The following is a 26,744-nucleotide window of genomic DNA, read 5'->3' on the forward strand; positions in this document are numbered from 1 at the left end:
AAGCAAGCATCTTAGGGCGATGCTGCAGGGGAAGGTCTGCTTTCCCTTTAAATGACCATTAATGTTCCTTCAAGTCGTTTTTATTTGTTTCAGATAAGGCACTGTAGAGAAAAACATAACAAATCCATCAAAATTGCCAAGTCACACCGACCCACTCCTCCACCTGACTTGCAATGAGCTCTGCCCTCTGAAATCTCTTTACACTGACATGGTCTGTCCAGAAGTTCCCGTCCACCATTAGGTTCATACAAGACAAGACTTGTACATGCTCAGAAGTGTCCTCTGCTTGACCTAAGTCTATCCCATAGGACCTTGCTAGGTCTCTCCCATACAAATAGGCAGAAGTGACTCCAATATTATCTTTTTACTTTCATTGCTCCAGGAGATACTCACAGGGGACAAAGAGAGGCACATTTGTGTTTCGTTTTGTAGTAAGAAATAGGGGTATTTTACAGTTTACAAGAGCACATTTGTATCTCATTCTATGGAAGGAACCCACGAGCACACGCTATAAACGGCTTACAAGTTTGCACTGCTAACAGTTTGTTTGTTCGGAGTAAACTTTCAATCTAAATACCATCCAAATGGGCTCGGGAGAAATGCACTTCTCAGTCACCTTGGCCAGCCCTGCCCTGCATCTCAGAGACAAGGCCAAGCACTTAGCCTATGTATATATGCTAGTAAGAGAAAGAGGAGGTAGGCAGCTCTCCCTCAGGCTTCCCAGATTTCCAGCGTGCTGGATAGAGCATAATTTAAAGATAAAATTCCTGATTCTGTTTATTGTGGCAGATGGAAAAATTAAATTCCATGCCCAGAGCTGCTGAGGGCACTGCTTACAGGACATCCTCTGCCTTCATCTCTGGGTTATGCTTACTGGTTTTGTATTTAGTCAAGAAATGGCTCCGGAGCCATCCAAGTAGGAGTGAAGGCCTTTTAGAGACACTTGTGGTCTTTCCTTCAGCAGTCGGACTATTAAACAATGGTTCCCAAGAAACTGGTCATTTCCCAGAAAATGTCATGCTGAGAGAGGAGAAAGCCTGTCTCCTGGGACCAGCCAGAGAGGAGCTTGTCTCCCACAAAGAGATTTCACAGTTCTGACAAATGCTCAGGCAAGCTTGAAGGAAACTCTATCAATGATAGGTGGCTGATGGGCAGGGCCACATGTTGACCAGGGCTGCGTGCACACCTAAGCATTCCTTGTCCCCTCTGCTTAAACCTAAACTTCATGTCAGGACCCTGAAGATAGACTTGAGGAGAAGATGGGAGGTGTCACTGGGCCTCTTTATTGGTTCCTCTTCGCAGTGCAACCATATTGGATAATAACCCATCCACCTTCTCTGCTTCCCAGCATTGCTTGTCTGTCCAGCTAGCTCACGGACAAGATGCTAAGCCTGCATTAGGGCTGCCAGGGCTCTGGCCCTAACAACGCTGGTACCACCTCTATTCACTCCATAAACTGCTCTGGTCAGCCAGCATGGGGAGCCAGAGAGCTAGGACCAGGCTTCTTAAGGGGCAGATCAATAAGTATTTCAGCAGAAAATAAACCAAATGGAGGGGAGGTAAACTAAGACACAGCTCAAGACATTCACAGAACCGAATACGGGACTCTTCACCTGCAAGGGCCTAGTGAGTACCAAGCAAGATAAGGACTCACACGAAGACTCGAGGCTCACGGCCTTGTGGGGGTAAGAATACTAACAGGAACTTTCCAAGAGAAGTATAAAAGCAGATTACCTAGCAACCCAAGAAGATGGGTATCAGCTTTCTTTAGAAGCGTAAGAAGGTACGTATGTGATTGAGTAAGTATGCCTTGTCAGAAATGTTTGGGATCAGAAGTATTTCATATTCCAGTGGTCTTAGATGTTTCAGATTAGGGATTTTTAACCTGTGCTATGATTGCTACAATGGCCTCAGAATTCCGACAAGATAATTTGGAACATCATAATACTGGTTTCACCAGGTATGGCGGTGTACACCTGTAATGTACAACTTGGGAAGTAGAGGCAGGAGGGTCAGAACTTCAAGGTCATCCTCACCTAAAGGTCAATTCAAAGCTAGCCTGGGCTATGAAGATCCTGTCTCAAAGAAGCAAAGACAAGCAAAACGTTTAACATTGAACAATACCAGATTACATTCACAGAATCCTTAGGCTATACCTGGAAGGTTCCTACAACTCAATCCTCAGAGCTACATGACTGGGTAAGTCTAATTATTTCCCACATTTTACAAACTAGCCCTTCCTCCCAAGATAATTGCTAAATCGGAATAAAATTAATAAATACAAATAAAATAAAATAAAATAAATTCAAAAGAGCATCTTGAAGGTAGTAGAGAACTAATAGCACACACACAAAGAGAGTTCCCAGAATAAGATCATGAAGATGCTGGAAACCTGGGGGTGAGCCAACCTCTGGAGTGGCTTTGCTCTGACAGTTCCATATTTGGACATGTGGCTCAGGGATGAGCAGTACCTGTGAAGGGTAGGCCCTGCTAAACTTCCCCATGTCTGGCCTCGAAGCCCTAATAGGATGCATGCAGGATGTCAAGATAGCCCCATGATAGGCCAGCCACACACTGGCTGCCTCTTACCTTCAAGTCTGTAAGAGCTTTGGGGAATCTCAACCTCTGAAATTTCCCTAGACTGCCCGTGAGACCTCAGTATCTAACAAGAGTGGAAGGAAGTCCTAAGTAAAGACAGACAGCTTTTGGTCAGCCCTCACGTGACTCAAGGATAACCAGACACTAAGAACAGAATCAGAGAGATGATAAACCACTGCCCGCCTACCTGCTGCACCTTTGTGCAAAAGGCATTTATACTCTTCATAGCCACATCCCAAAAGCACGGTCTAGGGAAAATGGCTGCTCCTACAACCTTCTAATATCAGAGAGATTTTGCATAGTAAAGTCAGCATGATTTCCTCCCCCACACCCCAGACCCTCAGAAGACCCACACCCCCACTCCCTTCTGCAGCTTCAAATGCTTCTCTACAAACTTCAATTCCCTGTTCCTCCTCCAAGCCTCACGGTGTGTGGACTCCACACCTACAGACAGAGCTAAATACTCTTCTTCTCCTGTGTATCTTTGTCGTGTCAGCCGCAGATTGCAGGAAGGTAGAAGGAAGCCACTCTACCTCCCTCATGGGAGTGAAAGGTTAATAACTAATTGTTCAAGGAACCGGGGATATGGAAGAATGACCAGACTGACAGAAAAAAACAGCCTAATGTAATTTGCATGATGCAAAGGTCCAAGCAAGAACCTACTTAAAGTGAGTGATGCTTAGCTGACCACAGGGACCCCCGTTAAAACAAGCATGCGAAAACCAGCTTCCAAGACTTGCTCCTCACATAGAAACATTAAGTATTGGAAATGTCTGCAACCCAGCATAAAGGAAAGATAAATATGATCTGCCAGACCCTACTACCCTCAGAAGTACTTGGTTTTATACACACAGTGGTATGTCTACTGTACCCCAGAAGTAAACAAAATTATTACATATGGACCAAACACTTTCAATATGCTTTTAAGAAGAAAAGAAAGGCCCATAGAATACCTGCAGAGGTACCAAGATGAACAGAGGGCCTAAGAAGCCTAAACCCTCCAACACAGTCCGTTAATATATGGAATCAAAGCAAACAAACTCTAAGTCAGTTTATCTCAGAGTGGGTATAACTCGACTTGACATCTGTTTCGGAAGCGTCAGTGCCTTGCTTCAGGGAGAGCTCACAGAAGCTAATCCAGATGTGTCCCACAAATGCCCCTCCAGTCCTATATTGCAAGTCTGCCCCAGAGCTGAGAAAATTGTAGCTTACCTGGGTGAGCAGGCTCGTGAGAGACAGCGGAATTCAGGGCCACGTTTACCTTCAAATTGGCATGTACTTGAGCCTAGAAAAGTCAGCGAAACTCAAGTTCGGGTGGCATCAGGGAGCCTTGCTAAGCATGGCCACTTGGCTTAGGAGAAGCCATGTCCCTTGACTGACACCTGAGACAAAGCTGCTCTGGTTCACTGTGACTTCCTAAAGACTGAAGAGGTTCCTGGGTAGGGAGGGAGTAGACAGATCTAAGAGGGACCAACCAAGGTCGCTGGAATGCTCCCTTCTCCCTTCTCATCTTCTTACTTCAACTGCCCTGTCTACCCCCATGTTCCCAGACCTCATGTTGACCCTGGGAAGGTGGGGGGGAGGAAGCATTCTCTCTCTCTCTCTTTCTCTCTCTTTCTCTCTCTCTCCCTCTCCCTCCCTCCCTTCCCTCCATCCCTCCCTCCCCACTCTCTCTCTCACACACACAGTACTAGGATGAACTTGGAGAAAATCTCTAGTTCCAATTCTTCTCCTGAAACTGGCTTTTCACTGCAAGAGACCAGAAATGGAATTCTGTTTTACTATTCACTGAGCAAACAAAGGGGAGTGATCGGGGCCAGGGTCTCACAACCCTTCACCTCAAAATCCAGTTAAAACAAAACAAACCTAATAATAATTAAAAAGCATAAAAATAGCATAAGAAAAAAAAAACTTCTCAAAACGAAAGAATGCTTGCCACATCTGGTCTGGTTTGGCATCTGCAGAAAGACCCAGGCAACAGTGAGGACGGTTACCTACCTGTTGACAGGCGCGTTTCCAATTGAGCCGAGCAATAAAAGCCAGGAAGCACGTGGTCTGACAGGTAGTGCAGATGATGATGCCTGACCACAGGCCTGCAGAGGGCGATATTTGACAGCTTAGCTCATGGAGACAATGGCCACACTAAGTCAGTACTGGTAGGCAATCAGGCAAGGTAGAGTTGCTAAGGCTACCTGACGGGATTCATGCCAGAGCAAAAGGTTCAGGAAGTTATTTGGACCCTTTCTGCTTATGGTAATTGGATATTAAGAAAAGGGCCAGTAGTAAGGAAATAGTTTCTCCTGAAAAACTACTGCTTCATGATGAACTTTTTTTACCTATATGACCTATGCATGCATGTTTGTAAATTTACATGTGTGTAGATACTTGGGAAGGCACACGTGCATGTGTAGGGAGGCTTGAGTCTGTCATCAGCTGTCTTCCTTAATTGTTCTCCACTACAATATTGAGGCAGGGTTTCTTTCCACCTTATGTCTTGAGGCAGCGTCTCTCACTGAACCCAGAGCCCCATGTTATCTGACTATATAGCTTGCTCTTCAGATTCCCTGACTTTGCCTCCACACAAGACCAGTCAGGACACACCTGAGCCACCCTCATCCCCCATGATCCTCTCCTACTCCTCTGCTTACCTTTCAACTTTCTGCCAAGACACACGGGGGGGGGGGGGGCGGGGGGGGGGACGGGACACAGGATGGGGCGATTCCCTTATGTAACGGGATCCGAATACACAGACTTTGCAAATACAAATCCATAGAAGGGCTGAGGCTAAGCCTTGAGTTGTAATTCAAAGGCTTATCTTTACTCTGCTCTTTGGTGCTAGCTGCCCTCACATCTTATTTATCAGGAGTGGTCAGCAGGCTTCTCTCAGGAGTGAATCAGTAACCACCTGCCAGGTCTAGGATGGAGTAAGAAAAGCCTCTGGCTTCCTCCTTCAAACGAATGCCCAGTTTTGCCTAGAAACCACACTCTCATTCCAAACTTTTTTTTTTTTTTTTTTTTTAACAGAAATACCTGCCTAGCTCAGGCTGTAATTTGAGTAACAGACTTGATTTTCGCTGATGCCATAATCCCTATTAAAAGATGCAGGATGCTTACCAGAATTCTCTGGGCAGAGCCATAATTTACATGTTTGAAAAACCATACAGGAAATTGATAGCCATTGTGATTAATCAGTCTGCTTGTAAAAACCTGCAGCCTTCTGAGGCACTGCGGGGAACCTCTTACATGCTGCACACTCTAATGCTGGCAACAGGAAAGATAAAACCAACCTTACTGTATTTCTATTTAAGAGGCCACTAGAATGACTGAGTACAGGTCTCACACATCCCTCACCTCCCCAGGGCCTCCACTCTTTCCCTCCAAGAATCCCCAGCTCCCTCTACTTTGCCCACAACAGATACACTTCATGAAATGAGTAAGTAGGCCAAATATAGACCCTGGGATATAGATGTATCTATATTTTAAAGTAGATTCCTTTCTAAAATTTTAACTCAGCTGGACATGGGAACACACACCTGTAATCCCAGCGCTTAGGAGGCTAAGGCAGGCTGATCCCATGTTCAAGACCTGCATGGACTACATGGGAAGACTCTAAAAAAAAAAAAAAACAATAACAACAAAACAAAGTTGGATGTAGCTGGACATGATGGTGCATGCCTGGAATCCCTGAACTCAGGAGGCAGAGGCAGAATTCTCTGTGAGTTCTAGGTCAACCTAGTCTACATAGTGAGTTTCAGCACAGCCAAACTTATAATAGAACTTCTTTTTAAGTAAATTTCAGATGTATCACTTACTGTATAAAATGATAGCCTCGCAAGGAGATAAATAAGCTAATTACCTTGGCCTAAATAGTCCACATTCTCTGCTATATCAAAACATTACTTTGTGCTCCATAAATGTTCATAATTGTGCTTGTCAATTAAATTAATATTGTCAATTAAAATAATATTAATAAAAATATAAAAAAGACTACAAAATGTCTTCTTGGTATTTTGTACTGATTGCATGTTATCGTAATATGATTTGGAATTGTGTTAAATAAAAATACTACTCAAAATCCAGACTCCTCTGATGTTTCCACTGGCCTGCCGTCAGCGTATCCAAGCCATGAACAACACCGGAAATTCGGCTAAATAACAGCCACACCTTCATGGCCACAGAACTCTGGCGATCTCCATCTTTGGATAACCCCAATATTTTTAATTAAAATATTATTGAACTTGAGAAAATGGAAAGACACAAGTTAAGACGTGAGACTGGAGGCCCTCAGCAGCCCTCAGATGACTTCTAATCACCTCCAAGTCTGCCACACTGATGGATTCAAACAAGTCACGCCCAAGTCAGTCAGTCCTTCACCCCAAAGACAACAGTTAGGCTTTCCTGTAACCATTTAGTCACAGCCAGTGAATTATCAATTATTATTTTAGAAACCAAAGCTGGATAATTATCTATCTCCCTACTTTTTTTTTTTTTCTCCTAAGATGAGCTCTGGTAATTTCAGAGCGCGTGGGTTCAGCTCTTTGCTCCAAACACAGCAAGGTTATACAGAGGAGTCTGCCCCACAATCCTCCGCGCTACATCTCTCTACACGGTCCTCTGCAGAGATGTGTGAGGTACACAGGTGATAAATGGGGAGCAGAGGCTGAAGACTGGGACAAAGGTGACAAGGAGGCCACCCCAGCCTTGCCCTTTGTGCTGAGAACACAGGGTGCTGTTCTAGCAAGTTGTATGTCCAGTCCCAAGCATCCTAACATGGGACTTCCGTGACTCACCTCGAACTCCCCAAGATACTAGAGGAGGAAGGCCTCGGTACTCCAAGGCCCCCAGTAGAGGGCTCCCAGCACTGTGAGACCTCATTAGAGGAACAGGGCAAGATCTACATACAAGATGTTTCCCTGTGCCTCAGAGGTCCTGGATATTATGTCCTGTGACTAAGGACTGGCTGACTCAGGATGAGGAGAATAGAAATGGACCTTTCCTGTGCTCCCATGCTGACACATGAGCAAGAGGGGAGTGGCCAGGCAGCTCTGGGATCCTGGTCACTTTTCATCCACTGTCTGCACACTCACTCTCTGACACCGGACAGAAGGAGTATGGGAAGCAGAGTGAGGTTTCCACGTGCTTGCCCATCCTCCCCGGGCCTGCGGGCAGCTGGCCTGCCTTCCGGCAATGAGGCTTACCGGACAATGAGGCTTACCGATCACTCCCAGCTTAGCAGCAAACATCAGCGCGATCCCGATGGGGAGGCCAATGACATAATACCCGATGGCATTAACGATGGCTCCAACCTTCTGGTTCCCAGTGCCCCTCAGGATACCACCACAGGTACACTGTGGGCAGGTGACATCCATCAGCATAAACACAGCTGGTGCCTCTAAAGACCCCTCCCCCCACCTCCCAAACACAGAATGCCTCTCTGTGGTCCTCAGATTTGAACAAGACTCTGTGATAATGCTTTGCAGAAGCGACCCTGATAACCACCAACAGGAGCCCCTCTAGGTCACTCTAGCCTCTCTTCCCACCTGAAGTGTATCATAGTCAGAAGAATTAGCTTAAACAGACCATGGAAGTGGGGGGGGGGGGACCAGGCTTGGTACTCACAGCAAGACCTTCAAAGAGGTGGGACACAGCATAAATGGGGATCACTTGAGCCACCAAGGCCACGATATCCCTGTCAGGAAAACAAAGCACATGGTGATTAGTGAGAGAGGAAGGGCTGGGGAGATGGCTCACTGGTTAAGAGTATTTGTTCTTGCAGAGGACCAAGGTTCAGTTCCTAGACCCACGTGGCAGCTTAAACTGCCAGGGACTTCAGTTCCAGTGGACCCAAGACCCTCTTCTTGAGTTCCAACACACATGTGGCACACAGACACACATTCAGGCAAACAATCACACCCACCAAAAGAAAAAAAAAAGGAAGAAAAGAAAAAGAAAACAAGAATCAGAGGGCATGAATCCCCAGGAGAGGAGGCCCCACGTGTACCCTAGCTCAACGAGGCTTGGGCTCTTCGTCCAGTTGCCCTGGTGTATTCACATCAGCCAGCAGCCCAAGTGGAGACAAGTCTACCATTGTATGACACATATCAGAAACCAATTTTCTAATAGCTTTCAGAGGGGAAATGACATGTGATCCACTTACTCAATAAAAACCAGTGATATGCTCTAGTTCCCATCTGCCCACCTAAAACAAAGTTTAGATCACACGGCCACCCTCCTTTGAACCCGATTTCCGGGGCAGCTCCGGGATGCACATCTCAGGAGCTGATTGAATGATATGTTACAGAGTGTGCACTCATGAGTGCTCTGTACCGAGTGCTGCTCAGTGGCAGGGCATCTGCCTCGCATACATGAGGCCCTGTGTCTGCTCCTGGCACCATTGAACAATAACTTCTTCCCAGTCAACCAGATTGGGTTAGAGTAAAAGTCCCAGATGTATTCCAGGGTTCTCACTGCTAGAAACGGGATCTGCTCTTAATGCTACAGGGCTCTGACTGAAAGGAAAAATGAAACTAGGAGAGACGCCCTGGGGAACACTGATTGGAGAGAGAGAGAGGAAAAAAATGTATGGCAATGGATATTTGGAGAGCGAATGAATAATGAATCAGGCATGGGATGGAGGGTCTCTTTCTTCCCTTAAACCAGCACGGGAACTCCCATGTTTGTTAAAATGAGCTTTGAATGAGAAGGCTAAGCACACAGGTCTGATGACCACCGTCTCTCAGGTCACCCCATGTCTGCCCTGTCCCCAGAGATAACAAATCTTGCCATCCCTGTGTTTATCTGATGTTTATGAAAATACAAGCAAATACAAATGAATCTGAGGAGACCCCCCTGTGCCTCTCACGTGTCTCCTCTGTGACACTCACTCTCTGGCTTGTTGTGCCTACAGGTGATATCCTCTCTTCCAGTCCACTGAGCTGGGCTTTCCGTATGGCTCTCCTCAATCCCGGCTACTGAGATTTCATCTTGAGTTTTAATTTCTTTTCTTTCGTTCCTATTTTGGGGGCCATGGGGAGTGTCGATGTCACAGACAGATTGCAAGGCCTTATAGGTACACACTAAATGCATGCTCCCCCACTGAGACACACCCAGGCCGTGGACTTTCAAATAGATCATTAACTCAGTTTTGTAGCACTAAGGGTCAAACCCAGAGCTTCAAGTTTAGAAGGCACTGAGCTGAATCTCCGGCCTTAATATGGGCTTTTGAATCTGTTTTGTTGACTAAGAGTGGCCTGATTTTCTTTGTGTGTGTGCAAACTATCAGCTTTGGGTGCTACCTGGACACATTTTCTTCATAAGAAATACAGAAGTGCTTTGAAATATTAACACCATAACTACCTATATTTTAATGATCATAAAACATTTTCCCTTGAAATTTCTGGAATCAGAGCTTTTTTGGCATTTTAAAACAAGTTTCCCTTATTTGTTATAAGAAGGTCACTATATTTAGAGCTTCAGTTTTTATGGGGTAAATATTTATAGGGATTATTTCTTCTCCTGTGATTTTGTTGTCTTTGTTTTTTTCTTTTTATTGACACCAAGCTGACTTCAAACCTATATCCTCCTGCCTCGGTCTCTTGACTGGGGAAATTATAGGCATGGGCCACTATGCCTGGCTATATTCTTCTAGGTTTTCATTTTCTTTACAAAAAAAAAAAAAGATTGTGAGAAATAATCTCTTAAGATTTTTAAAAATAATCATGTTTAGTTGTTTTGGTGGTCGGTCTGTCTGTCTGCCTGTTTATCTGCCTGTCTGTCTGTCTGCTGATCTGTTGCAAAGTTTACCCTAGAAGAGACTGAAGATCTAAATGAAGTGATTTCCTTATGAGAAATAGAGGAATGCCCTTCTGGTGAGGGTCATAGAGCTGTCACTTGGACCACGTCCCTGGCTGGGGCTAGGGACAGAGGGAGGGGAGAAGGTAGGTAGATAGAGCCTGGGGTGTGTCCATCTGCAGATGGATTCGGTTCCCCCCTTTCTTTGTGTTCTCCTCATGGTGATCAGCTGAGCTAGGATTTCTTCTGTGTCATTTACTCTGCCAGTTTGGGTTGGTCATGGCCACGGAATGACAGGGACATAATTTGAGAAATGTCTTATCCGATTATCCAATCGCATAGCCACGGCATTGTGTGAACATCACAGAATGAGGTCACACAAACCTAGATGGTTTAGCCTGCTACTCAAAGAGGACAGGAGAGAGAGAGAGAGAGAGAGAGAGAGAGAGAGAGAGAATATAAACCTGTCTTTGACTACTGCAGCCTACTGTTCCTAGGGCCTGATAAACAAAAGACATGAAATAAAATCAAACAGGAGAAAGAACACTGAGATTGAAGGATGTGGTGCAGTCATGTGACATGTGACAAAGCTGCTTCGGGCATAGCAAGACACGCTGTGTGCCACAGCCAAGTTTTCATGTGCACAGAGAATAAAGGCTTAGGGGAGAGGGGGTGGGGAGTGAGGAGTAAATGTGATCAGAGTATATTATAAACATAGATGAAAATGTAACCATTAAATTATTTTTTAAATTTGTTCATTATTATTTTATGTGCGTGGGTGTGGCCTGCATGGATGTCTGTGCACCGCATGTGTAACTGGTGTGCCTTTGGGGACCAGAAAAGAACAGCAGACCCCCTGGAATTGGACTTACAAGTGCTATATTGCTACTGGGAGCTCCCACGGCCTCCGAAGAGCAGCTCCAAAGTGCTCTTAACTGCTAAGCCATCTCTCCGGCCCCTAAATGTGTTTTGTTTGTTAATGTGTCCCAGAGTTCTTTATTTGAGAATGAAGTAAGTGACATGGGATCAGAACCAAGAGCTCACTGAGCTCCAGCTTCCTGCCAACCTCCTCCTCCTGCACTTTTAGCCCCACCCTTTGTGCTAGCAATCACTCCCCAGGAAAGAAAAAACCTAACCTGTCTGCTGGCAGCAAACTCTGCAGGCTGTCCCCCTACCTTCTCCCTGGGCAGTGAAAGCGCCTCAGTTTGAATAGATGGGAGAACCCAGAGCAGTGGCGGGGACCGGGAGTTGAGCATGGTGAAGTGGAGACTCCCTGAGCCTGGGGTCCAGGAAGCAGAGGAAACGATACAGGACCCCAAAGAAAGGGCACTCTGTAGCCTTAAACTCCTCTCATTGGAAACTCAATGCTAGATGATTTGCCCTTCTGGTAAATGTTACAGAACCATTCTGGACCACATCCTTCTCTAGCCAAGCTGCTCGGCCTTAACAGTGGTTCGCTGCGGGGTGAGCTTCGAGAACTGCAGGACCATGAAGCTCTCAGGTTTCTTCTCCCTTGCTTCTCAGTACTTTGCTCTTTCTCCTGGGCCTGTTCCAGGTTCTCTCCTTTGTGTATATCCTGAGGCTTCCTGTTGGCTTTCTCTGCCTACTCCTCCAGCAGGGAGTGAGGCCGAACCCTAGTTCTTGAAACTAAGCTGAGATCATCTGGCTGGATGACAGTCCATTAAAGACGGTCCCTAGGTTGACCCCACACTGGCCGTGGTGTACAGTAGCGAGACTCTCCTCTCCAGCTGCTGGGCGGCTGCTCCAGTTACTTCTGCAACGACTTTACACCTAGGACCCCTTCAGAAGGAGTGGGGCTCCAGCTTCTGCTTGTCTACTCTAACAGCCCTGACTGGGCAGTACAGAGCCAGCTCCTGTTTGGCCATCTTCTCCACCATTTGGAGGTCTCCAGCACAACCTGGAGCACGAGGCCCACATCAGCCTAAGTCCACAGTGTACCGCTCCTTCACAGAATTCATTTGGTGGGACGCACAGGAAGTCTCTTTTACTTCTGAGCCTGGCCCAATCCCCAATCTGACTCCATGCCCATCCTTTGAGAAAGAGAAACATGAGAACTCTTTATGGTTGTCTTCCTCGCCTACTCGGAAGTGAGAGATCTATACAGGATGATCTGGGGCTGGGAAATTGCCAGCCTACCTTCAAAAGAGAAGCAGGTGAGGAAGAAACTGAGGCAGCTGTGTCTGGCCCAGTAGCTTTTTGAATCCACGAAGAAAAAAGCCAGTTTGCGATCTGTGGTTGCTAATAAAGTTATCCCACAATAAGGAGGGTCTCTATGACATTTCTATATAGTGAGAACATCCAAGCTAACCTCCTTTAGGAAAACAAGATCCCTACAGAGGACAGCATGGATTTGTTCATCTCTTCAGCCATCAGCCCAATGCCATGATTTTTAAGACAGCTCACTGACAAGATTTTTAACATCAATGTATGTGCCAAATATATTCTAAAACTCTAAAAACCAGGCCGTGTGACAGATCTGAGACTCCAACATGACTCCAGTCACCATTGCCTGGGACAATATTGAGAGGTTGGAATATTTGTATAGACATTATGGGATATCTTGGGGAGGAGACATAAATCTATACACAAAATTGACATTTGTTGTGCATATTATTGGGGTGCACACCCCTATCCCTGAGCAGTCTTCTGTGGCCAACATGCTCATGCTTGAAAGCTAATTGCTGATAATTGTTTGGTGCAGCAGCTGCTGCAGAAGAAAAAAAAAACATCCAGGCTGAATAAGAAGGGTATCATCAGAGATCAGGGGTCCTTCTGGAGCTCTGGAAATGGTTAAAAGGTTTCAACAAGTATCAGTGGAGACAGACACGCACATCTGAATGTGAACTCCAGCAACTTTTGGAGGGTTCTGGGTTCTTTCCCTCCTCTCCAGGTTTGACCACTCTTCTTCAGTTACTGCTATTGTTGATCCTACTTTCATACCAACAGTAAGCCTGTCCCAGCCTGCACATTTGGGTTTCCAGTACAGGGGGCATTGGAATTCAGTGGAAGGGAAAGAGACAACTGCATTCAGGATTCACCGAGGCACACTCACATGAGACAGACACCCCCAGGACATGAGGCTTCCTTGGCAGGGAGCTCAGGTGAGCTAGCCTCCAGGACTCCACCTGCAACTGTAGGCAGAGGGGACTTGTTCTTCCCTCAGCCTCCAAAAGCCTCCACCGCCAGGCTGTAGATGAGGACCTGATTGCTCCCACAACGGTTTGAGCCTCTAGATTCAAGGACACCCAGTGCCCCCATGGAGCTGCTGCCCTGGATATGTGTAGAGCTGCAACACAGCTCAGACCCACTCCTTGCTTTTGACCAGGGGCAGCTTTTGGTTGACATCTTCAAGCTCTTGGGAGCTCTGAGCTACAACACTTCTCAGAGCTCTATCAGCACTTGGCTAGCATTGATCTCTTTCCATTCATTTTATCCTATTCATATTGTTTATACTGAACTGACAAACGCATCTCTTATTTGTAGTAGGCTGATGCTAAAATAGTTTCAGACTTTGAAGCTTTTTTTTTTTCTTTTTTAAAGAAATTAGGGGCTTAGGATGTCCAACCAACCTGCAGGCAAGAATTCTACCACTAAACTATCTATGCACACTCTGTCTGCAAATGTAACTGATAGTATGAGAAAGACTTAAAACAAAACAAAACAAAAAAAACCCATGAGGGTTGGGGGGGATGGCTCAAGTCTGATGACCAGAGTTCAGTCCTTAGAACCCACGTGGTAGAAGTAGAGAATTTCCTCCTGCAAATTATCCTCTGATCTCTCTCTCTCATTCTCTCTCTCTCTCTCTCTCTCTCTCTCTCTCTCTCTCTCTCTCACACACACACACTAAGTATATTATAAAGAAGTTTATTATGTCCCTCCTAAGCAGATTGCCATCACCTATTCCCATTAACTTGAGAATCAGATTATAAATTGTTTTCCCTATCTCTATAATCATGTCCTTCTCAAGGAATATCAGTAAGATTTCTGATCTTGCAAACGACTCAGAGCACCTCTCCAGGGCACAGCGATTCCAGACCATCCAATCTGTTTCTTTATCAGAGATCCCACGTGTCAAGAGAATCCCAGCACTCACCGATCGGTAGTGAAAATGTAGCCCACGAGATCCTTACAGCCTAGCAGCAGGACGCAGAAGGTCACAGCAAAGAGCTCTGGAGGTAAAGGGTCAGAAGAAATGTCACAGTGAACAGGGAGGTCACCGAAAGTGGGGTGTAGGTGCACCAGGAACCAGGGGTTCAGGTACCTGTGACTATCAAGGAAATAGCTGAGGACTTCTTGGCCTGGTCAATGTTTCCTGCGCCCAGTGCATTTCCCACCCGGACGTTGGCAGCCACACTGAAGCCTGAAGGGATCTGAAATGAGAGAAAACACAATAAAGCTTCATGTTGAGACACCACAGACAGAACGGCCTGTGATTTACACCTCACTGGCAAAACATGGTTTCATGGTCTGTGAAGACAGACACTTTGCAACATCTCTTTGGCCTACTCCAGGCTGTAATCTATATCTCCAAGTTAGGATTCTCAGAACAAATTAGGCTTTTCTGCAGAGTTTCTAGCATCCACCATGGAAGAGAGGACCCCATTTGTCCCCTGGGATATAGGGGACCAGGATGCAGGATGGGCTGACCAGAGTCCACTCTAGTGTCTGTTCTGAAGGACAGAGAGATTTGATTTACCAAGAAGAAAGTTACTAAAGAAAATGCCAGGAAGAGACATTGTCTTATAGTTCGGATGGGATTCTGAAGCCAGGATTCCTGGGTCCACATTCTGGCACCTCTATCTATACTTATCAGCCATGAGACACTACGCCAATTCCTTAACCTCTGATGTTTTGTTTTATCTGTACAAAGATTCCAGTAATGAAAACATTACAGGGCTCACACAGCTACTGCTTAGAATATTGTGCCTCTCGGGTAGTGGATATTCACTAAAATTTTCCATTAATATCTGTACATTTACCACTTGAGTCACTAATAATCATTTTTAAAATGTTAATTACTTATTTGAGCATGTATGCTGCCTTACAGGTAGGGATACCTAAGGCAAGGGTTAAAGAAAATCTAATAACACAGATTGAGAAACAGAAGAAATGGGAGGTTAGCGTCCCATCTTCAAGGTCCCTACAGTGGCAAACAGATTTCCCAACCAACAGTTTCTCCATACGGAGGGACAGGTATATAACATGAAGAAAGATATCAGCTTTTTAATTAATATCCATATCATGTATGACCTAGTATGGTGTCCTTAGGACACGACATCTTGTCTTATAGAATTCCCTCCACAAAGATGAGTCTGGATGTACTGAGAATGAAACAGCTATAACACTTTCAGGGGAAATGACACAGTTGAGAGAGACAAAGAAAGGTCAAGCAAGATTGTAGTCCCAATTACAGGACATTAATGATTAAAAGACTTTAACAGGACATGTCTCCTTTATGCCAGGGGGGAAAGTTACTGAGACTATATTAGAACAAGTAATGACAAACAGACAGGGAGTCCATAAACATGATGTTGTGCACACATCTACAGATGTGGCACATCTATAGAGAAGGTTTATATCCTTCTTTTAACTGGAGAGAAATATGAATATGCTCTTCTGAGCTTGTAGTGGGCAGAGGACAAGATATGTAAAAAAACATATACATAGTTCTACATGGATCTATAGGCATTTATCTTAAAGATAAAAAGGTTAGGAAATCACATAAAGATATTTGTCCTAGGAGGCATCCTGGGGTGTTGCTGATCTTATTGAAAAATTATGAATTTAAATACTGGGCAGTGAGAGACTAACTTAAAGATAATGGGCTCATGGACTTCAGGCACTGATAAATGTACTTAACTAAATTTGCTAAAATATGAGATGTATAAACATGAGGTACAGGTTAAAAATGTCTTCTACAAACAGTGAAAATAAAAATATATGCCCCCAAATAGAGGGAGAGCATTGACCTGTCGTGCTGGATCCCCAACAGTGCCAGAAAAAAACAAAAAACAAACAAACAAAAAACCAAGAAAGTGTATATACTCTGTATATTTTAAATATAAACAACAGATGGTAAAATGTCAGCTGGCTGAGTCCTTCTCCATACTATAAATACCCCTTCCTCTCCTCTAAATTTTTTTTTTTTTTTTTTTGCATTGTCCTGGGCATGAGCCTCAAGTATGCTAGGTATTCTCTACTACAGCCCGCCACCTTTGTCCCTTCTTTAGCTTTCCGTCTCAAGAGATGCATGCTATAAAATCTAGGCCTTCAGAATTTCAGGTTGGAGTTTTCTGTGAAACAAAGTGACAGAGAAGCCTCTAACAATGTATTTTCTAGCACGTCAGAGTGTCCTTCACTTTTAAGGGTGACCAACTTTTCTCTATGCGCATGCTCCAACTTTTCTCTGTGCGCATGCTCCAACTTTTCTCTGTGCGCATGCTCCATACTTGGCCCACCCATTCCTCCACCGACAGGCCAACACTCAGGCAATGCCTCTTATCTACAGCCAGTAAAGCCTCTGTAAGCATGGTGGACACATATTTGTCCATGTCCCTACTTTCCATTCTTGTAAGTGCACTACTCTCCCCACCTCCGGCCCCCGGCCTTTCCAGGAGATAACTGATATGCGTTCATCGGAACCCGCACATATCTGACCTTGGTAACCAGCCCTCCATTCCTTACCACTCCACCCACAGGGCACCAGGGCATTGGGACAAAGGAAAAGATTCTGACAGTGTGGAAACACAGTCAACTGCTTTACATCTGAATGGGGTCAGAGACAGAATTAGCAGATCTTTTGGGTTTCTGCCCTCCCCTCCTGCTGCCTACTGGGATTCCTGACCATATGGGTCAAAAAGGACCTCTCCAGCTCCTAGAAGACTTTGTGCGGGAGTAGGTCAAGGATCAAACCCAAGGCCTCATGGGTACTAGATAAATGCTCTACCAATGAGCTATCCCTACCCCCTTTCATTCTTTTCTTTTATTTTAAGATTTATTTATTTATTATATGTAAGTTACACTGTAGCTATCTTCAGACACTCCCGAAGATGGGGTCAGATCTTGTTAAGGATGGTTGTGAGCCACCATGTGGTTGCTGGGATTTGAACTCAGGACCTTTGGAAGAGCAGTCAGTGCTCTTAACCGCTGAGCCATCTCTCCACCCCCCCCCACACACACCCTTTTATTCTTTACTCTGATATCTTAGTCCTTAGCACAGTCCACCCTTGAACTTGTGACTCTCTTGCTTCACTCTCTACCCAGCTGAAATTACATGTCCATACCTCAGACCCCAGCTCCAGGGAAGCATTTTACGTCAGGAACCATCTCAGACAGCATTACTTAATGTCACCAGTGCCTTTTGCTCTTTGTAGGACTCTCAGGATAGAAAACAGGTCCCCTTTACCGTGGAGGGTCTTGAGCACTTACCATGTATACAATGATAGCCAATTCATAGGTGATGGACTGGGCTCCCAACTCCACCATGCCAAGGATACCTAGTAAAGATGGTCAGCTGATGCCTGGCCCCAGCCACAGGGTCCCCACCAGTCATCCATCTGCATACGTACCACTCAGGAAGCTGCCAACCTCATAGGCCCACCACTCTATGCACAGCATGAGCATGCTGGGGATAGCCAGTCGCAGGAAGGAGGCCCAGTCCTGCAGACACTCCCAGGACCACCCTGCAGGTGCAACAGATAGGTTTGCAACATGTCTGACCTTCAGGCAGAAGTCACGGTCAAAGGCTCAAAAGGTGGTCTTTACCTCCCCAGGTGGCTTGGTGTAGTCTTCTCCAGAGGATGTAGAGGAACAGGAAAATGGCCAGGGCAAACTGGGAGATGGTGTTGGCCAATGCTGAACCCCTGCGAAAACCAGCAGCTGTGGGTGAATACTGTGTTCCACCTTCTCCACCCTGGCCCAGTGAGTTGGGAAGCCATGTACCCTTCACGGTGCCCTCCTCCACTATAGGCCCTGAGGTTACTTCTGTTTAGGGCAGTATCCCCTTCACTCTGACAGCACTTTCCAGAAGGTCACACCCACACCTGCTAAACTACCCTCTTTCCCTGGGAAAGCCTAATGTAGTTCCCCCACTCCACCCCACCCCACTCCCCGCCGCCGCCCAAGAGGAAACTCACATCACCCCAAGATGCAGGTGATAGAGAAACACATAGTTGGCCAGGGCGTTGACAAGGTTAGCTGCGATGCCCGTCATAATCTGAGGCAGAACGATGCCCTGGAACGAGGAGATATGAGTGATGCTCACCTTTATATGTGGAAGCCCCAGGGGACTTCGGCATAACAGGAGCAGCCCCCTGAGGATACCACCCTGGCCTCTGACCTTCCCCCTCCCCCCTCCCCCCTCCCCTCCCCCCTCAGTCCTCCTCTTTGCTGTGAGTAAAGGTTGGAGAAAGCTCTGGCCACCAGTGGGTAGGAAGTGAGAAGGCAGCAGAGAGGCAAGAAAAGCCGGGACCCACCCTGCTGTGTGCAAGAGTGGCAGAGATAGTAAGGGGGAAGGCAGCATGTGCAAGAGGTTGGAGGTAAATGATCCTCTCTCAGCCAAAACTGGAATGCAGAGTCTGGATCAAAGACCTTGTGAGACAGTATTTCCTTCTGATATTTAAAAGTACCGGCTGCTCTTCCAGAAGGTGCAGGTTCAATTCCCAACACCCTCATTGAAGCTCATAACCATCTGTTACCTCCCATTACAAGAATCCAATGCCCCCTTCTGGCCTCTACTGGCACCAGGCACACATGTGGTGCACAGACACACAGGCGAGGGAGGGCTGGGGCCTGTGGTGATAGCACTGGGAAGATGATGGCAAAAAAAACAAAAAACAAAAAAAAACTTGAGTTCAAAGTCATCCTGAGCTAGACAGAGGGAGTCGGTGTTCGGGTTAATTTTTTATTTTTATTTAGTTTATATTTACTTTTTTTGTCAACTTAACACAAACTAAAGTCATTTGGGAAGGAACCGCAGCTTAAGTGTTGCCTCCACCATATTGGCCTATGGGTGTGGCTGCGAAGTATTTTCTTGATTGATGGCTGACCGGAAGGGCCAGCCCACTGTGGGCGGAGCCACTCCAGGCAGGTGGTCCTGGCTTGTACAAGAAAGAAGGGTAAGCCTTGAGAGCAACCAGTGAGCACCATTCCTCCTGGTTCCTACTCCACTTCTGCCTGAGTTCTTTCCACTGACTTCCCTCAGTGATAAACTGTCATTAGGGCTTATAAGCCAGATAAACCCTTTCCTCCTCCAGTTTCGTTTTAATCAGGAATCTATCACAACTGAGAATAACTAGAACACCTTGTCTCCAAATAGAAAAAAAAATCCAAAAAAACTCAGAGGAAATGGGGCCTTTCTTAGTGATCAAGTATCTGCCCTGAGCAACAAGGCCCTGGGCTATACCTTCAACACTGAAGAAAAAAATTAAGTAGAAAAAGGAAAATAATATTTAGGGCATTGTCTTAAAATTGCACTGGAGTAAAGACTTCACAGCCTGCCCTCACATGCATCAGGAGGGTGAAACCCAGGAGCTGCGGGTACACGCGGAGCGGGGACGCCAGCCTCTTGCTTCTCCACAGAGGTATCAGCCCCTACTTCTTTGGATGCTGCTTTCTCACTGAGATCCTGATATGAGAATCACAGGCCATCCAAAATTTGGCTTTGGGGAAAAAAACCAAAACCACTCTACTCTTACCTAGATCAACATCGCCTGGGCTGGGGGTATAGCTCAGTTTGTAAAATGATGTTAGCCTCACATTCCCAAGGGCCTGACTCCCATCCCCAGCACTTAAAAAAAAAAAAAAAAGAAAAGAAAAAAAAAAAAGAGGCCCTCGACACAGTGATCTGCGTGCACCTACCTCTATGCCTCCCTCAGCTTTGTAGTCTCCAAATGGAGAGACCCTGGCAACTCCCCCCTCATGCAGGGTCTTGCTGTGCTCTGGGCCTGCAAACCAAAGCTTTCTTACCTAGTCATAATCATCTATAAACTACTTTTATAAGGCAGGACTTCACTATATAGGCCAGGTTGAATCTGAACTCATAATCCCCCTGCCTCTGTGTCCTGGATGCTAGGATTGCAGGCATGCACCATCACTCCTGGCTACTTCGCACCTCCTCCTGGTCTGGTGAGACACCCCAACACCACTGGGCCCTCGATGCATGAATAAATGAATGAAACTCAACTGCAGCTTTGTCCCTGGCTGTCTCCAGGTGACAGGACCAAGACTAAAGTGTGACAGTTCTCCTGAGCTCCATGGTCATCGGGAGAGTGAGCTCCTGGTGACTTCCTGTAAGGGAGTCTGCAATCAGCTTCATATCTCAGGTATGGAAAAGCAGCCAGACTGCATTTGAGGGGCCCAGGGTAAGCAGAGAATAAGAGACCTGGTAAATAAGATGCTACTGAAGTGACAAGAGTGAATTCAGAAGCCCAGTAGGAAATTACCTAATGACAGCTGCCTTGTCTGATGACCTGAGTTCAATCCTAGGACCCACGTGGTAGAAGGAGAAAACTGACTCCCACAAATTCTCCTCTGACCTACACATACGTGCTGTGGCATGCACATTCACACACTCGTACATGTACACATGCACACACGATAGATAGATAGATAGATAGATAGATAGATAGATAGATAGATAGATAGATAGATAGATAACTTTCAACAGAAAGAAAATGACAGACAAGACCCACAGGACTAGGTGACTGACCAAACAGACACGTGAAAGAAAAGATAAAGCCACAGGGACAACAGCCTGTGAGAGACAGAGTAGAGGGAGAAAAAAACAGAGGCCACCATACAGTGTGGAGGGGGCGGCAGGCCAAGATGAGTGACATATTCCCCATTGCCTCAAGGCAGCTATGGAAGCCATGCAGCTATTATGGATGACAACTGGAGACGTGCAGGAAGCAGCTGCCTTTCTCAAGGCCAAAGGAGGTCTAGAGCTGTCCCCTTCCTTGCCAAGGTCCTCTCAGCCTGTGCCTACAAACCTTAGTGTTTCCTGTCTTTCCTCTGTTCCTTTCTAACCTCTGCCCTCTTCCAGAGGAAGATGTCCCCCCAAACAAGCAGTATGCTTATGCTGAAACACTCCTGCCTCTCCCAAAGCCAGCCACCCTCCCAGTCTACGGAGCCCACCCATCATCGTGTGTCCTGCTCCTCCTGCGCAGTTCTTTCCTCCTATTAGACCACTGTCAGCCCACCCTCTTCATAACTCTCATCTCTGACCCCCAAACTGGTTTCTTTTCTACCAACCCAATGCCCAGTAGATATACCACACGCTCTAGCAGACCAGCCAGCCCGCTCCTCTCAGGCCGTTGTGAGCTGTGTCTTCTCAGCTGTAGCAGCCTGGCTCTGCTCAGCACTCCTGCCTGGGGACTGGTGTCTGACATTTGCCATCTGGGAAGACTCCAGAGCCCCACTAGCCCACCATAATCCAGGACCCAGTCCCAGCTCCTCCCAGCTACAATGCTCTAAATATAGGTCCTTCCGTCAGCCTCAGCTACTAGAGAATGTCATGTTCACACTCTCTGTCCCTCCTCCATCCATGAGATAAAAAGGTCACCACACTGTCGGGAAACAGGAAGACAAGCAGGAGCCACTGTGACATGTTGCAGATTGTACTTGGTTCATGCAAGGATCTAGACAGAGAAGAGACACCCTGGAGAACAGTTAGAAATGTTGTTCCCACCACCTGTATTCAACTAGTACAAGTTCTTAGCGCTAGTCATAATAAAGTATGATACCTTACGAGGATCCAGTAAATGGGGACCATCCTTGCCACTCTCTACCCTCTCCCATGCCTCCCTGTCACACACACTAGAGAAAGCCTGCCTGTGTGACAGGAATGTGTGACCCAGTTCCTCCGTTACCTCGGTTTTCCTAGAAGGAAGTCCACAGTCCTATATCATACACTGTCCTCATAAACCCACCCACACCAAGCAGGGCTACCATTCCCAGGATCTTTGGCAAACATTGCTGTTTGCCAGGTATGAAGTCTTGGCCATTCTCTGTTCTCAATAAAATTTGAGATTTTACATCCACTGCCCCAGAAAGTAGCAGCCCTTAGATGAACTGAGAAGAGGTGTGGACTCCCTAGACCCAGCCAAGCAACTCTGAGCCTCAGCCCTTCAGACAGCACACAGGACTGTCCCACCAGTAAAGAGCCAAAGAACACAGACAGGCTCACCTTCACATGGCCAATGGCAATATTTCTGAGTGGGAACCAGATACAAATTTTCAGAGCCAAAAATAATGCTTCATTCGCTCCTTGATGTCACTTGAGAAATCTCCCCACAGCAAAGCCCTATGTGTACAACCCTGAAAGCCTCTTTCAGTGGCTCTCTCAGGCAAGTTCCCTCCACCCTGCTCTCCCAGATTCTCTCAGCCCCCTAAAGGAAAGAGGGAAGCCCACATTACCTGGTTGAGCAAGTATTTAACTTGTAACGTATAAAGAAAAGCTGCCTACAAGAGAACAAGAGGGCAGGGTTAGTTCTGCAGCCTGGCCATACATCAGAGATCTGGGTGACGTGGCAGGCTTGTCCCCCAGCCACCCTGGCTGCCCTACATTCTACAAAGTCTTATCTAAACCTGGAACTGGCACTATCTGCTCAGGGGCTTCCTGAAACCTCTATGTAAATAAACACAACCCAAGAAGTTCTAGTCCTAGATTGAATGTGGAATGTCTCCTATAGGTTCATGTGTTTAAGTGTGTGGTCCTCAGGCAGTTGGGCTGTTTGGGGGGTGTCGTGGAAGCTTTGGGACATGGAGACTTCTCTGGGACATACAGGGCCACGGGTTCTGCCTGGCCCCACTACAGACCTGAACTCTAACTTCCTGGTGGGCCATTGGACTATATAAGCAAGCTTCCCTGGGGCTTCTGAAGCCAATCATCCCACCATCATGGGACTGTGAGCTAAAAGTAAGCCCTATCTAAGTTGCTTCTCTTGGGTATTTTTGTCCCCACAATAAAAGCAGTGCATCCTCAATCCCTGTCTAGAAAAGGAGACACTGTCTCCTTTGGCATATACTGACATCCTGGTATAGCCTAGCCATCATCCTGTTTGGTGGGATAATGAAAAGATGTCACATTCAAGTGGTTTTATGGAATAGGGCTGGAGGGTATAGTTTAGTGATGGAGGAATCACTTAGCATGCAAGATACTGGGCTCCACTCCCAGCAATGTAAAGATTTAAAAAAATGAAATAAATAAAAATTTACGATGAGCTAAGAAGTGCCATGTCAATTATGAGGGCAAATGGCCACCAATTGTGGCAGACTGTATCCCTCAAATTCACATGCACAGAAGACTAACCCCACATGTAACCGGATTTAGAGGGTGATTAAATCAAAATGGAGGCACCGGGGTGGGGCTCTAATCCAATAGGATTGGGGTGTTCACAAGAAGAGACAGCCATGTTACATGGGAACAGAAAGGGAACACCTGCAAGCCAAGGGCAGCGGCCACAGGGAAACCACAGAGGTTCGCACAGTGATCTTGGATTCCCAGCCTTCAGAATTGTGAGGAAATAAATTTCTGCTGTTTAAGCCTCCAGTCTGCAGCAGTCCCAGCCAACACCCAACCCCTCTATTTAATTCAATCAACCTAGCTTTAACTGTTCATTGACCACCTACAACTTGTTATTAAACATTAACACATTCTTCCAGATCATGTGATCACACACAACTGTCTAAAGGTCAAAGTGATGCCCTGAGATGGACAAGACTTTACCCCTTAAAAGAAACATTCTGGCCTCTTCTACTGGATGCCCCAAGGATACTCCAAGTATAAGAGTCAAGGCAATGTCCCCCATCTGAGAGTTTCTTTTGTTTGGGGGAAATAAATGCTGGTGTGTCCTTAAGGAACATAGTGAAAAGCACATGTCCATGATGAACCAACGTCTGGTGTGAGAATTATGTCAGACTGAGCTCATGACATCCCAGCCACTTTTTACCCAAGGACCAAAGAATAGAGTCTCTGACCCCATGTAAACTCACAGGAAGCGCTGGGATGAAGATCATGACGTAAGTCTGGGTGAGCCTGTACAATAGAGGAGAGTGACAATGAGGACAGAGGCCACCTCCCCCAGGAGGAGTCAGAATGGAACAGTGGACACCGCCAGTACATTCTTGGTTCCTCCTTAATAAATGGACATCAGCTGCTGGAGCAAATGCAAAGCTACACACAGCCCATCATCTTGCCTGCATTGCCTCCCTGATTCGTCCAATCTTAAGATCTGTGGCAGGGATTCTGAGCCTCACACTGGCAGCTGGACAGTCCCTGGCTACGGGGACTGCCCAAGGCACTACAAGCTATTTCCCAAGCCCCTCTACCCAATGAGATACTCAGGCATGCTTCAGATAGTGTCAAGTGTTCATGGTTCAGAGCTATTGGCCTGGGGCAAGTACTTTTGAAAGATCTTAATCAGTTAAGCTAGTGGCTCTTATACATGGCAGCTCACCCATGGGAGATTTGAAAGTTAGTAATGCCCAGGTCTCATCTCTACCAGTTAAGCATCTGGGGGTGTGAGGACTAGAGGCCTATAGAAGTTATCTCTAGTACCAAGATTATTTTAATTCCAACTGTGGTCAGAAATCACTAAGCATTAACAATCCACACACTGCCACCCTAATGGGAAGATGTTTGTGAATACAATTCCACTCAAAACTCTCCACCCTGGAAGCCAGTAATGAGAGAGATTCCAGGTCTCACAAGCCAGATATACAAGGTATCGATGCCTGGGAAGAGTCAGCCAAGATCAACTTAAGCTCACCTTGGTGTGAGAGCCTGGCCTCTGTCACCCTGAGACTCAGTATGGATGAGCTTTCTACAGAGATGATGCCCTGCCCACCACTTTGCCTTACCTGGATACATCCGGGTCCTGTCTGAAGAGCAGCAGAATTTGCTCGGTGTTGATGAAGAGTGCCCAGCAGGGAAAGCAGCAGAGGAGCAGGATGAGTGTCCCCCTTTGCAGGATAACCCCTACGTGCTTTAAGTTCTGGCTCCCGTATGTCTGGAGAGCACAGGCAAACAACCCCATTAAACAGAAGCGGTGCACCCCAGCTGTCCCTCAGAACACTTCCACCATGCCTCATGAGGAAGCAGGTGGTTGGCCACTCTCCCCAGGAAAAGATCATCTGGCCGATTGAGAGATGGGCTTGCTGCACTGCCCAGCATCACACATGGATGCTACACATGGCTAGTGCAGGTAGCAATGCCATGTGAAAGGTACGGTGCGCTTTTAGTATGCTGTCAGGTTTGCATTGCCTGGAAGCTTGTTAGAAATGCAGATTCTTGGGCCTGATTCCGGACCTACTAAAGTAGGAACTGGGCCAATGGCCAGCCATGTGGGGCACCAGCTCCTACCAACTCACAGAAGCTAGAAGGTGCCGGTGTCTCCCAGCTTTCTGTCCATAACATCTCTGGGGGAGCTTTCAGACCAGCTATGGCAGGGAACACACATCAGTGGAACTAGCAAGTACCAAAGGCACCCTGCTTAAGATGGCTTAACTTTTTCAACTCCAAGCTGGTGCAAAGAAATGCACATATCATAGAAACCAACCTTGAAGTTTTATTTTGGATCTTTCCCCCAGGGTAGTGATAGGGGTGTGATCCTCTCGTTCAGTTCTGGGTAGCCCAGAAGCCACAGCTCCCACTCAACTATGGCTCACAAGGGGACCAAGCTGTTCTCCATGCTGCTGAGCTGGGGTGTCTGCTAGGTGAGGGAAAGTCAATGCATTTTTCAGCTTAGGGCATTTTCCACTTAGGATGGATCTATCCAGATGTAACTCATCATGATCAAAGAATACTTGTATGCAAGCTGGAATACCAGGGCCCTGGAGGATGCAACCTGCACTTTGGCAAGCCCTCCAGATAACCCTGAAGCAGACTCAGTTTCAGATGCCAGGACTACACCAAACTCCAACATGGAAGTGTTAGGAGGGACTTTTACACAGGTCCCCTGTCTGGTCAAAGGTGAGATGAGCAGTCATGCGAAACTCTCTTTCTTTCTTTCTTTCTTTCTTTCTTTCTTTCTTTCTTTCTTTCTTTCTTTCTTTCTTTCTTCCTTCCTTCCTTCCTTCCTTTCTTTCTTTCTTTCTTTCTTTCTTTCTTTCTTTCTTTCTTTCTTTCTTTCTTTCTTTCTTTTGGTTGTTTGAGACAGAATCTCTCTGTGTAGCCCTAGCTGTCCTGAAATTTGCTTTGTAGACCAGACTAGCCTCAAACTCACAGAGATCCACCTGCCTCTGTCTCCTGAGTGCTGGGATTAAAGGTGTGTGCCACCACTGCCTGGTTAGAAAAGCATTTTTGCAAGGAGGACCCCCAGCCACACTTCAACAAT

At 46.4% G+C, this 26,744-nt stretch overlaps 1 protein-coding gene and 1 pseudogene across 6 annotated transcripts in view; both read right to left on the bottom strand.

Annotated features, from left to right (window-relative positions):
- The window catches only part of Slc47a1 (solute carrier family 47, member 1), a 35,443-nt gene that overhangs the window by 1,449 nt on the left and 7,250 nt on the right, over window positions 1–26,744 (bottom strand). For 3 of the 6 annotated variants that reach the window (XM_011249188.3, XM_006533993.2, NM_026183.5), the window contains exons 4-16: window positions 25,270–25,418; window positions 24,403–24,445; window positions 22,825–22,869; window positions 18,546–18,643; window positions 18,175–18,272; window positions 17,979–18,092; window positions 17,839–17,906; window positions 14,672–14,780; window positions 14,504–14,579; window positions 8,218–8,287; window positions 7,814–7,946; window positions 4,597–4,691; window positions 3,811–3,883 (exon numbers count right to left, since the gene is read on the bottom strand). In XM_011249188.3, the coding sequence (XP_011247490.1) occupies window positions 3,811–3,883; window positions 4,597–4,691; window positions 7,814–7,946; window positions 8,218–8,287; window positions 14,504–14,579; window positions 14,672–14,780; window positions 17,839–17,906; window positions 17,979–18,092; window positions 18,175–18,272; window positions 18,546–18,643; window positions 22,825–22,869; window positions 24,403–24,445; window positions 25,270–25,418 (1,171 nt within the window). Of the gene's footprint in view, window positions 1–3,810; window positions 3,884–4,596; window positions 4,692–7,813; window positions 7,947–8,217; window positions 8,288–14,503; window positions 14,580–14,671; window positions 14,781–17,838; window positions 17,907–17,978; window positions 18,093–18,174; window positions 18,273–18,545; window positions 18,644–20,593; window positions 20,926–21,680; window positions 21,915–22,824; window positions 22,870–24,402; window positions 24,446–25,269; window positions 25,419–26,744 lie in introns of those variants that run through there. The other 3 variants (XR_003949493.1, XM_011249189.3, XM_006533995.4) reach the window with 3 other exon arrangements.
- Gm18931 (predicted gene, 18931) lies at window positions 11,622–12,419 on the bottom strand (annotated as a pseudogene).

Source organism: Mus musculus, chromosome 11, assembly GCF_000001635.26.
Source record: "Mus musculus strain C57BL/6J chromosome 11, GRCm38.p6 C57BL/6J".
Classification (NCBI taxonomy): Eukaryota; Metazoa; Chordata; class Mammalia; order Rodentia; family Muridae; genus Mus; species Mus musculus.